Source organism: Paralichthys olivaceus, chromosome 4, assembly GCF_024713975.1.
Source record: "Paralichthys olivaceus isolate ysfri-2021 chromosome 4, ASM2471397v2, whole genome shotgun sequence".
Taxonomy (NCBI): Eukaryota; Metazoa; Chordata; class Actinopteri; order Pleuronectiformes; family Paralichthyidae; genus Paralichthys; species Paralichthys olivaceus.
This window is the reverse complement of record NC_091096.1, coordinates 9769235-9781644: the sequence shown is the minus strand read 5'-3', so window position 1 is coordinate 9781644 and position 12410 is coordinate 9769235. Positions and strand designations below refer to the sequence as shown.

The 12410-nt window shown below is 40.2% G+C and overlaps 1 protein-coding gene across 4 annotated transcripts; it reads right to left on the bottom strand.

Moving 5' to 3' along the window:
• Positions 1-209: 209 nt before the first annotated feature.
• me2 (malic enzyme 2, NAD(+)-dependent, mitochondrial) lies at positions 210-12361 on the bottom strand. Of its 4 annotated transcripts, none has more exons than XM_020102734.2 (16): positions 12129-12354; positions 10246-10289; positions 9953-10106; positions 6619-6752; positions 6338-6487; positions 6094-6169; positions 5673-5834; positions 5367-5580; positions 4954-5051; positions 4534-4647; positions 4309-4420; positions 3875-4017; positions 3657-3759; positions 3448-3518; positions 2848-2946; positions 210-2585 (listed from the first exon to the last, which is right to left on the bottom strand). In XM_020102734.2, exons 3-16 carry the CDS (start codon positions 10064-10066, stop codon positions 2424-2426), a joined length of 1752 nt encoding a protein of 583 aa, XP_019958293.1. In that variant the 5' UTR covers positions 10067-10106; positions 10246-10289; positions 12129-12354; the 3' UTR covers positions 210-2423. The 4 variants fall into 4 exon arrangements, with proteins under 4 accessions (XP_019958293.1, XP_019958292.1, XP_019958291.1 ...); XM_020102733.2 differs by having other exon boundaries at positions 9953-10109; positions 12129-12316; XM_020102732.2 differs by lacking the exon at positions 10246-10289 and having other exon boundaries at positions 12129-12361.
• Positions 12362-12410: the final 49 nt, after the last annotated feature.

The window sequence follows — 12410 nt, the reverse complement described above, 5'->3', positions numbered from 1 at the left end:
TTCATGAACTCGACTTGTATTTCACTGTGCCGACATTTTCTTGTCCCAGCCAAATTGTACATATGTATCAATAGAGAGAAAACAGAATTTAAACACTAGAGTTGTATGAGAACAGACAGCGCTAAATATTTTAAATACCAGTTCAAACCAAATCAAAATGTGAATGAATCAGCCCCTGAAAACTTTGATAAATACAGCAGACAAGGGAGTCAGTGTAAAATGGTTTTATTCTGCACTTTAACGTCACAAACATGCCGCTCTCTGCGTACAAACACTGAGGCAATTTAACGAAAACAAACTTCAGAAACTCGGTGGACGCTGCACAAAACAAATGCACATATGAAATATGGAGGGACGACAGGAATGACATGAGCCGAACAGTCACTGAACACCACACAGTAACAACTCATACTGGACAATTACAGTTCTCAACAACTACACAGAGCGAGTCAACACTTGATGAGGTGTAACAGTTTCTACATATCGTTTCATTCAAATAAAACTACTCCAGAAGTTCTGAGTGTGAGGAGAAAAGCTGCATGTTGAATACTACAAAATGACCTCATCCTGTCTACAGTGTGGAACATGGAGTGACTGAATACACTGAACTGCAGGCACTTCAGTGCAGGAAGGTCCTAAACAACATCCTGGAGGAGTAATACATATATATGTTTACATACTGTAGAAACTGCTAATGCTAATGCCCTTGTGTACAACTAAAATAGACTACCAGGCTGTTTTATTGTAATGGGTTACTTCATACAAATAAATATTGACAGCACCGATCCATCTTTTAGGCATCATCACCCTTTTGCATCCAAACAGAGCACGAGTAGTAGCTAAGGATCATTTTGAGGTATGGACGTGTTTTTATCATAACAACGTGAGAATGAAAACCACATTAAAAGGTCAGGATGTCTGTGACCTCTGTCAGCAGCGCTATTTGTTCGCTATGTTTTTATGAGGATTATATGATTTTTGAGAAGCTTGCAGCGTAAATTACGAGCAAGAAACAATTTCCATTTCAAAATAAAGGAAAAACAAGTTCATAACTTGATACACAAGCAAAGCTTTAACCACCTTTGTGTTGGTAAATAGACACTATGACTTGCAGTTTGTTCTAGATCATGGTCGACCACTACAGAGAGCAGACGTGTGTTGACTTGAGCAAAACTCACAACCTCACCAACCTGCTAAACACACACACACACACGGACACACAGCTTTATAAATACACTTTCTGTGGACAGTCTGTTTCTGCAAAAGTGCATGTACAGTAAGTAAAATATAGTTTAGGTAGAAAATAATGATTTTATCTAATTATTTTATACTGCACACATTTGTTTAGATATTTAAGATATAGATTAGATTCATTTGGATTTCACACTTAAGCAAAATAGTGGGGATGACTTAGCAAAAACATTGATAATATCACAAAAAATGAAACAAAATAAATTCTAGGAAAGAATGTTTGAAGAAAAACAATATTGGAGTGGACACTGGATGTGTTGTCAACTTCTTATGATATAAATTTCATTTGATTTTCCTTCATAAAATCGGAAAACTTTCCGTTAAAGTGTCTTCATTTCTAACTTCATTTCTTCTTTCAGCTACACTGTTTTCTCTTTCTTTCTCAACTCTTTAGCATTCTGTTCATCTGGACTTGTACTGATGATCAGTGTAGACAAATTAACATGGTTTAAAAATAAGTCTTTATGTCTTTGACCAGCTGTTATGACGCTAAAGGTCCACCTGATGTGAAACAATGTGAAAAGATCGGAATGGGGTTTTGAATTAGGAGTGTACACAACTAAAATAAATAACTATGGAGTGAAATACTACCTCTTAAAATAGGTGAAGAGTATTATGGGCCATTTCTTAAAGGGAAATGGAGTGTATGCTGATGCAAATGTGGCACAAATCATTACAGTCCTCTCCACTGTCTTCCAAAAATCTATTTCTACCTTAAGTAATTTTCCCCTACAGCGTTTGGATTAGGATAAAGCATTATGTTATTTACCTAATGTTTGTGTTTTGGTGTTTCTGTAATGAGTTAAATGTATGAGATTTTACAGCAAAACCAGATTTCCACCACCAGATGGCCCTCTTGTTCTGTGAAGGTTTGCACAAGATGCAGAGAAGATATGAAAACAACTGTGATTTGAGGAGAGAATGGTCGTTCCCATTCAAATGTCCAAATCTTTCTCAGTAGCACCTTCCACTCAACCTTTTCACAGATCTTATAAGACTGGATTAGTGCAAATGCAGTGACATGAGAGCAATGAGGGGTTACTACTGCCCTTTCTTCAATAGCACTAACATAACTATGATCATCTCAGAACATCTGTGATTAAGAATAAAGTGGAAGACAAAGAAAGATAGTGACATTATGACCTGGGTAACAATGAGGATTTCTTCTGTTTCTATTTAGTCTTGGGGCTGAAGCTGACAGCGGGCCAGTCATAGGTGTCAGGCAGGAAGGAGTCATAGTTGATGTCCCAGACAGTAGCTCGTACAAAGCTGTTCTTGTCCTCAGGCTCAGGGTAGCGGAACGCCATGCCTTTAGCATAGACAAACTCCACCACCTGTAGCAAGAAAGAGAGCGTTTAGACTGTCAGATGGAAACAGAAAAGCAACTACAGCAAAGTCTAACTGGGAAGCAGACTCATGCTACCAAAATGTTGTTTTGAGAAGTTGTTGAAAGCAATGTTAGTGTTTCATCTGGTTAAGTTTGTCAGGCTCATGAATTTGGAGAATCAGATCTAGAGGGTAACTTAAGCCAGGAACTGTTAAGATTTGAATTAACATTAACAGGTAAATCAGTGGCCAAACTTTCCACAGACATACCTTGACAGCCATCTGGACAGAAACGTCTCTGATGTTGGAAAGAGGAGGATAAAGTCGGCCTTCTTCCAGCTCTTTATCAGTCAGCTGCTCTGCAAGAGTCTGGAAGTATAAAATCAATTTTAGTCACAAGATACATTTCTTTGTTGGTCTCAACAGCACAGCCATGGCCACTACTACTATGCTATATATACAGCCTGCTGTTTGAGAGATATGAAACAAAATAAGGATAATAAGATCTATGAAAAATAAGAATTGTTAGCTCTAGTTAAAGAAACGACCAAATCACTGCTACTAATATTAACACCACGCAAATAAAAGTGTCATTAATATAAATTTTTTGCAAAAAGAGGCTTTTGTGATTTTTATCATTTCAGCAAAAGAGGGAAGAACACAGATGGAACAAGTGAAAAGCAGGATTCTCATCCATTAGCTGTTATGCCAGAGTCTAGAAAGAGAGAGAAGAGGAGACAGCAAAGGGTTAAAGAGGATTTAGAGGAGGTTACGAAGCAAATGCATACAAGACAGAGACGGCAAGAATGCAGAATGGGGAGAGGGCAAGTTCAAAGATAGGATGGAGAGCTACGTCACACTACTTCAGACCTTGGCAGCCTCTAAGAACACTGTGTCACTGATGTGTCTCACTCCGCTCAGGATCACAGCCAGGGCCACACCTGCAGCAAACACACAGCATGTGCTTTAAATATTTACCATCAGAATAATCAAATGTGGAAATGTAAACACTTGGCTTTGGTCATTGTTCACACTATTGACCACTGCAAGTCCTCATATCACTTCAACTGTCTTTTCACCTGGGAAGATGTAGGCATTGTTCCCTTGTCCAGGAGTGAAGACACGGCCATCGCTCAGAGTCACTGGACCAAATGGGCTCCCACTGGCAAAAAGACATCTGCCCTGTGGGACAGAAAACAAAGAGGAAAGAGATGAAGAAAAAGACAGACAGTGGTTTGACAGGAACGATTAATGCTTGGTTTACGAGTTATACAAACAGAAGGAAAGAGCTGCGTACATCAGTGAGAGTGTAGGCATCCTCTGCTGTGCACTCTGCTCTATTGGTTGGGTTACTCAGGGCAAAGATGATTGGTCGTTCGTTCAGGGCTGCCATGGCCTTGATGACATCGTCGGTGAACAGACGTCCAGCTCCTGCGACACCTGAAAGTGGGCAGGGGAAACAATAATTGCTGTGGACTTTTCATCTACTGTAAAAGTACCAACTTATAGACAGTATACTTGCAATAACCCCAAAATTACAACAAGTTAGTCTTAACAGCTTGAAGAAATAAAAATAATAAACATCTAATTATTCACTCTGCCAGATTTGATTGCATGTACTAAGTAAAAACATACATTTTACGATTCTTTATTAGCAGCTCTTAAACTAAAATCATTGCAGATTGCACCAAGAGGCTTTAAAGTTACATGAGTGTAGAAAAGGTTCCGTACCTATGATAGCCGTGGGTTTAATCGTGTTGACAGCATCTAGGAAGCTCTGTATGTCTCCTGGACTGTCGTGGACAAACACCTCCTGATTGCTGTCTGTTTCCTGCGGTCTGTCCTACAGCAACATACAGTACAGCAATGGTAACAATAAATCATTACCACTGTGCACCAATTACATGTTGTACAAACAGCGAGGAGCCAGACAGCAAGTCATACAGCTACACTAACCTTTACTAGTAAGCCATGTTTGTCATACATCCAGATCTTTTTTCTGGCTTCAGCTTGGGACACTCCTGACTCCATCATGGCCATGACAATCAGATTGGCAATACCAAGGGCGGCCTGTAGAGAAAATAACCTCATTAAGTGTTTAACCCTTATTTTATTTATTTTTTTTATAAGGGAACGACTTAAGAAATCCTAATTTTCCATTAAATGTTCAGTTGAATGCTGACCACAGTTTTGATCCTTCAGAAATCTTGACAATTATTTCTAATTTGTTTCCCCAGCTCCTGTCAGCAGTGGGCAGTATAACTCTTACAAATGGACCTACTTTTTTTGACACATGGGATTTTGTGTTCCAAATTGCAGAAATAAAAAAAAGGGGGGGTGTAAGAAACAAAGATTGACCATTAAATGTTATCTTACCTCTCCAGCTCCCAAGAAAAGAACCCGGTGTTCAGTGATGGGTTTGCCAACAGCTCTCTGAGCTGCTAACAGACCAGCCAGAGCTACAGAAGCAGTGCCTGGAAATATGCAAAATACAGAACAGCATACAGTTAAGTACCTGCCTTAAAGAGAACAGATTTGTCCCCATTTGTTTTAAGGTACAGGGGTAGAGTGGGTCCATTCACTTTTCACATTTCTTGGTTCAATTCCCATATAACACAACTCTATATAATTAAATAAATATAATACAGCTGTTCCAAACGGTCTCTTGCAGCAGTAACATATCAAATATTTCATTTGGTTTTCCTAAAGTATGTGCTCAAAGAAAAATATATAACACATAACATTACAAAGTACAACTTGTAAATCTGTGTGAGTGGTTATGTGTGAACCTTGGATGTCGTCATTGAAGGTGCAGTACTTCTCTCTATACTTCCTGAGGAAGCGGAAGGCATTGTGGTTCCCGAAGTCCTCAAATTGGATCAGCGTGTCCTGTCCATATTTTTCCACCACAGCTTCCATGAACTCATCAATCAAATCATCGTAGGCTTGAGATTGGTCTCGCTTCTGGTACAGGCCCATGTACAGTGGATCTCTCAGGAGGGTCTGAAGGGAACAAATATGAGATGGATGAGCAGTTTTTCCTTCTCTCGCCAAAAAAGTACAGACACAGTGATCAGAAAACACAGCCTTCCTACCTCATTGTTTGTGCCAACATCTATCGTCACAGGCAGACACTTCTCAGGTCTGATGCCAGCACAGGCGGTGTACAGGCAAAGTTTTCCAACAGGGATACCCATTCCATAAACGCCAAGGTCCCCTAATCCTAAAATACGCTCTCCATCAGTAACTACTACTGCCTGCGGAGTAGGGACACAGAGAGAGAGAGAGAGAGATGGGGGGGGGGGTAAAAAGAAGTGTGTTAGTAAGCAAATTTTACAAATGCACAGCTGTGAGTAATATTGAACTGGACATTAACCAGGGGAATGTAGAAAATAAGGACAGTTATAGGATTTCTATCTACTGATTATCATCACCCTACAATGTCAAAATCCACACTGTATTTTTTTTAAAAATCTTATATATTAGTCTAAGAGGATTGAATGAGGTTTTACTTACTGAGACATTAGTCTCTGGCCAGTTGTCCAGGATGGAGCGAATGTGTCCTTTGTCCAGAATGGAGATGAACAAACCTCTAAATAAAAAAGAAGGTAAAATACAGATCTATTCAGCTTTATAATAAAATGTCAACTGCTCCAATCAAAGCCTTTGCCTAATCCAGCAGAACCCTTTAATTACATGTAAATATATTCATTTTGCTTTTGTCTGGAGCTGATTTTTGAATTTTTTACTGCTTCCTTACTTTGGTCTTCTAAAGATGTGTCCATATTGTGTGCAGGCCAGGCCCACAGTGGGAGTGTAAACTATTGGCATCAGGTCCTCTATGTCTTCCATCAACACTCTATAGAAAAGCTTCTCATTTCTCTCCTGGATGCCCATCAAGTAGATGTACCTGCATGGAAAGCAATGGCAATTTAGGAATTGCTCTAAGGACATTTTTAACATTAATATATTATTAACAGTTGCTTCAAAGAAAAGCATTTTGTGGCTTCAGTCTAACTCTCCAACAATATATGGCCTCACTTCTCAAGGGGATCAGTCATTTTCTTGAGATTTTTCTGAAAACGCATGGCCTGAATGTCTTGGGTCTCAACTTTTGGCGGCAACAGACCATGTATCCCTAACATCTGTCGCTCCTGTAGAGAGAAGGCCATGCCCTGGAGAGAAACACAGAGAAACAGAGAGAGGAGTGAGTGGGGGAGACCAGATCATTTCTAACTAAGACTTATTTTCATTCCACATTATTGTCAATATTGAATTAAGGCTTTCATATGTAAACCTCAATCTCTGTTTGATGTTTAATCAGGCCTGATTCTCTCTTTACTCTATAATATAATTTTTAAATCTTATCTTATTTTCTTTATTTTGCTTTACCCTGTTTTCCTTCATACTAGTGTTATTGTTCCTTTATCATGACTATAAAGCTCTTTGGTGCAACTCCTCCTTTTTAGTTGTCCCGAAAACGTACTCAATCACATACTGTGATGCAGTTTTGTCGAAAGAGGGCGTCTGAGCCCTGAGACAGACGTGACCTATGACACTTGACATGAGAAACTGGCAGCTGGGTGAAAGGAAGGAGAGCAGGAGGAAATAAACTGCAGCAGGGTAAAGGAGGAATAGGAGTTAAGAGAGGGGAGTAGCCTCTAAGAAGCCAATGAGGAACGCTGTAGGCAGAAACACCCATTTGTAAAATAGAGGATGGGGGCGTTGAGCGAGGGCAGTAAAGTGTTTTCATGTTCCTGTGCATGTGGGTTTACCAGCCCTGTGTGATGTATGGGGGGGAACATATGGAGGCCATTAATTCTGGGGCTGGGGAAGGGCTTGTGTGAGATATGAAAGCTGGGGGCTCCCGAAGCAAAATGCTGAGTCATGCTGATGCAGCCTTTCTTTTCACAGAGCTCTGGTACTCAATTCCTCTCGACATCGTGCAACAAGCTGCAAACCTCTGATATCCAGATTCTGCTCTTCCCTTTTCGGGCTTAAATGAAAGTTAGAAACCTGGTTTCCTCAGAAATCTGTTCAGCGTCTATCATCAGTGCTCAAGTTGGTCTGGGAAATTAGCTTTATCTATAAACTATAAAATAATGTATTTCCTGAAAAGTTATGTGTAATGTTTGAGAATCTTAAATAAATCTGTTGATATTATCTGCTTTGTCCTTCTGTAAGTCAGAAAGCTTTTTACTTTCTAATGGACAAAACACTGTAATTGTTTTCTAAACTGCTGAATTTCTGGACAAAATTTTTTAGGTTACATTTCTTCAATATTTATAGTGTGTTAATTAAATTATTCCAGGTGGACAATCGATCCTGCAAAGAGATTTTACCTACAGGAAGTCACGTAATTTGTGTAAATGTGGTGAAAGTTTGTATTTGATGTGTTGCGTGTGTGAATTGGGGTAGTGCACAGCACAGCATCATTTTATTATTATTATTTATTTTAATACAACTTTAATTCTTTAATTTTCATCTTGCTGAGTGTGCAATGTGAACGATTCAGTTCATGTCGTTTTCAGACACAGCTGACTTGAATATAATGGGTGGTATGCAGTTTGGGGCAAATCAGCCACATGCAGTAGGTGGAATGTGTGATAAGAAAAGTAGAATTTCGTGAGAACTCGATGTGAAGTTGCAAACATTAAAGAGAACATGTGGTAGCCATAAAAAAATGTTTTTAGTTTGTGCAGTTTGGGCTACTGTAAAAAAGAGGACCTGCTCACTATGTAAATATAAAGTATTAAAATATAAAGGGTCCATTCAATCCTTGATGATTAAGTGAGCAAGTGAGCACAGCAGTCATGATGATGCAAACTAAATAAAATGAGCACAATAGGAAATGCAATGTGAAAGTAGATGCTGTGTGTAGAGTGTTTCTAGGACCAAGGTCCAGCTGGCCTGTGACCAGTTCACATGGAGCATGGCATGTCTATTATTAGCACAAAATGTCAAGACTCTAAGTTTAGCAAAACCTGCACAGTGTGAGATCCTGTCACTTCTAGCAGCCACAGGCTCGTCTTACAAAAGTAATTTGTTACTTAAAGTCATGAAAGAAACCTGATATCAAACTCCTTCTAGCCAAAAATTACACAGCATGAATCAAAAATGTCAAATTCAAGCTACCAAACAATGTGAGACACATCTGTAAAGGGTCTCAAATATACATCAGGAAGCAAGTTCCACCAGCTGAGAAGAGTTTTTTGGTCAGGTGATGTCCTCATCATGCTGCAGATATGTGGAGGAGACAGTCCTGTCGGGTGTGGTTACAAGTGCATGGCATGTTTATTTACACAGGGCCTTTTAAACACAAGGCAGTAGTACACATAGAATATCACACCGAGCAATTATTTCACAGACCTTTCTGACCACACCCAACTGTGATGCTAGGTTTGCTTAGAAACCCAAAAGACAATTCAGCTTTTCAGCTTTGTTAAGTTTACAAATTCAGTTGTTCTATGAAATGTATAAAATGTTGTCATCCCAGATTTAAGAGGCAATTATTTTGTGAGGTAAAGAGTTCAGAACAAAAATCATGTTAGGTTCTTCTTCTCAATAAATATGGCATGAGTCAAAACACTATTTAGAAACACTAATGTGGGTTTTTAGTTTTAATTCTGCTCCAAGTGCAAAGTACAGCTGCTTTGAACAGATTAAAATGACATAATTAATATGTTTAGTCTCATAGAAGCCAGAGAATCCTCCCCTTCAGGGATCAATTCAAACCAAGTGTGAGACGAGAGGCTGAGTCAGACAGCAGGGGAACATAAACAGCAGCCACCAGCCAGCTGATTCTGGCTGGTGGTCATGTTTGTCCTGTATTGACTTCACACTGCTCAGTGTATCTCCTTATTTGGTGATCATTACATGTGAATACTTTTACACTTTTAGTAGAAATATTATAATCTGGGGGTCAAATAAAATGTCCTCAAATCTACGGAAATGTAACTTTTTGTTTTCAAAGAGAAAAATGGGAAACTATTGTAATAACAAACAGTTTGCAAGAATTCCAGTCAATTCCAATCCTTTGCATTACAATATAACTCTGCTGTTAAATGTACACCTTGTATGGGACAAAGTGAGGGAGCAAAAAAATATAGTGAAGTTATATGAAGAAAAGTAACAATTATCTACAGCCACAAATTTGACAGTTTAGAAATTGACATTTACATTACATATGCTGCAGTTATGGCCTGCAGTCAGGTTCTTGACATACATTATTTCCTTCCATGTCAATTAGCTTACTTTACACTGTGACATAATTGGCATGGATCAATGATGCAAGTCGTGTTAAAGCTGCCATCTGTTTAAACAAGCATGTCCGTAAAGATGCAGACACACAAACACATTTCATGAATCCACTCACTTTGTTGGTGCGAGGGTTGAGCATGAGGGGCTTGCCCTTGTCTTTCGTGTGTGCCCATCTGCAAACAGAGACACAGGGCCTCAGGGACCAGGCTGTCCTCAACCTGGACAACATGGTGGACAGCCACTGGTCTGGAAGGTGCACTGGTAGAAAGCTGCTGAGAGAGGAAAATAGAAACTGAGTTAAAAATGTATCTTGGGTTAGACAAGGTTTCTGAATGATACCAGGTTTGTGACAGTTTTTACACTTGAGTGGTTGTACAATATGTGCGAAGACAATGTGAGGACACTTACAGAGCTTCTAACTTCTTATCACCTCCTATTAAAGTTGGCTTGCCCTGAGATCAAAGATAAAAAGAAATCCACTCATGTCAATCTGAAGTTTTATTGTCTGAATGAATGTGAAAGTCCCAGATGTCAATGGATTGTTAAAGTCATTGCTTCCGACTATCAAGACCTTGAACCACTAACGTGACCTTTACACATGACATCGTCACACCTTGGCACAATATGAAACTTCAACAATCAGTACTGTCTGACACTCCCTTATATTCACAGAAACCCACTAGTCACGGATTACACACGCTGACGACAGTGGCCAGTCTTTAATCTGGATGTAGACAGAAGTGATTTAGTCCATGGTCTGAGAAACAAAGCCTTGAAAGATCGTCATAATCCTTTTCGAAATGAGCTCCACACGAAGACAGAGAAAACACAGAATCATGTTGACACAAGCCGACAGATAGGAAAGACGAGCTGATAACATGCATCCCAACAATCTCAAAAATCATATGTGACATATCAGCGCCTGCATCAATAGAGGAAACCTTGAATATTTTGCTTAACGTCGGGACCCAAGCCAGAGGAAATGCAACTGGGCCTGTAAGCAGTTATTATGAGGGGGTCAGCAACATCTTTGCATGCTGTTTCTATATTTGTTCCTTAAGCCACAGAGGTTAGCGGGTCTTGAAACAAGAAGCACTGCATTTGAAATGCAAGAATCGTGAGGAAACAACAATCAACTGCTATTACAAAAGAACAGGAATGAGAAAAAGGCATTCAATTATTTCATGGCCTGGATGAACATGAGGCTGAGCTCAGGTGGCAACAGAACAAACCCAGAGCCAGTTAATGTGACAAACAGGAATCTTCTGTGCTGTGAAACATTTCCCTGCCCTCCATCATTCCTCACTAAACACTCACACAAAACCAAGAAGATATAAACCCAGACAAGATCAGTAAATAGAAAAGCCACTCAAATGGCAGATCAAACAGTCCAACAGTCATTTATATGTCAATCACACTGTGTTAGTTTATTTTTATGAGCGGCTATGGGCGTTAATTGCTTCATTAGTAATAGTCTTTTAGAAACCAAACCCCATCTGAAATCACAAAGCAGACATTAACAGCTTGTTCCAGATAGATGAGTACAGATGCTGACATTGATTCACATCATTAAGTATTGCACAGGTGTTTATTTTCATGGGCGTTTTGTGAATATATGTTCTCTTCTGAATCATTTGCATCCTGGTTTAGATAAGTGCTATGAAAATAAGGTGTATAATACTCATTGTGTGAGGAATCTGTGAATGATAGTTGTTATTTAGCTGCTGTGTGATGTGTGCTCATATGCTGATAAAACAATGACAGTAGGGACAGTGCAAACACTTGGTTCCATCACTTATATCTTTTTTTCAATGAGCATCACTAACAAAACAACAGAGAGATGATCCCTCGCTGTTACTGCTTCCATCTTCTGTTGAGAGATGGAACTCATCATTGCTGAGTATGAACGGATGACGAATAGTTTTACGCAGGAGAAAACAAACCTGATGGGCATGTGTGCAAGTCCCTGAAGTGGCAAGCTAACGAGTTAGCTTAGCCATCTCATGCACCATCAGCAGCCACACACGAGAAGCGGCTAACAACCGCGACAAGCTAACACCTAGGCTGGCTGAGCCGTAACAAACCCGGCTGTGAGGTTATCTGAGTCCCGGTAACAAGTGAACGACATGAACACCCACTGTTTATTTAAGTCTTTACTGAACCGACACATGCTCACACCAGGAAGGACCCCCCCCCCCCCCTCAGCCCCATGACTGACATGTTGTCATTCATTCACCAACAGGGAACTTCTCTCACGGTCCGTGTTGATGGAGGATAGCGGCTCCACTCACCTGCTCTTCGGTTTTTAAAACACTGCGGCTGCTTCCGTCGGAAAGGTCACTCTTTATTGAGCATGTTTCCCGGCGTGGTTCGCTGTGTTCGCCGCGGAGGTCAGAGCGTGTGTGGCCGCTCAGCGAGTGTTTGTCAGCGGCAGCGGATGCAGCGGAGCGCCGGTGAGGAGGACAGGAGGAGGCTCGACCAATCACAGCTCCTTTCCTTCATACGTACCGTACACACTGCAACATGCGCAGGGGGGGTTTACCGGGGGGAGCTGGTCTACCGTAATTGTTATG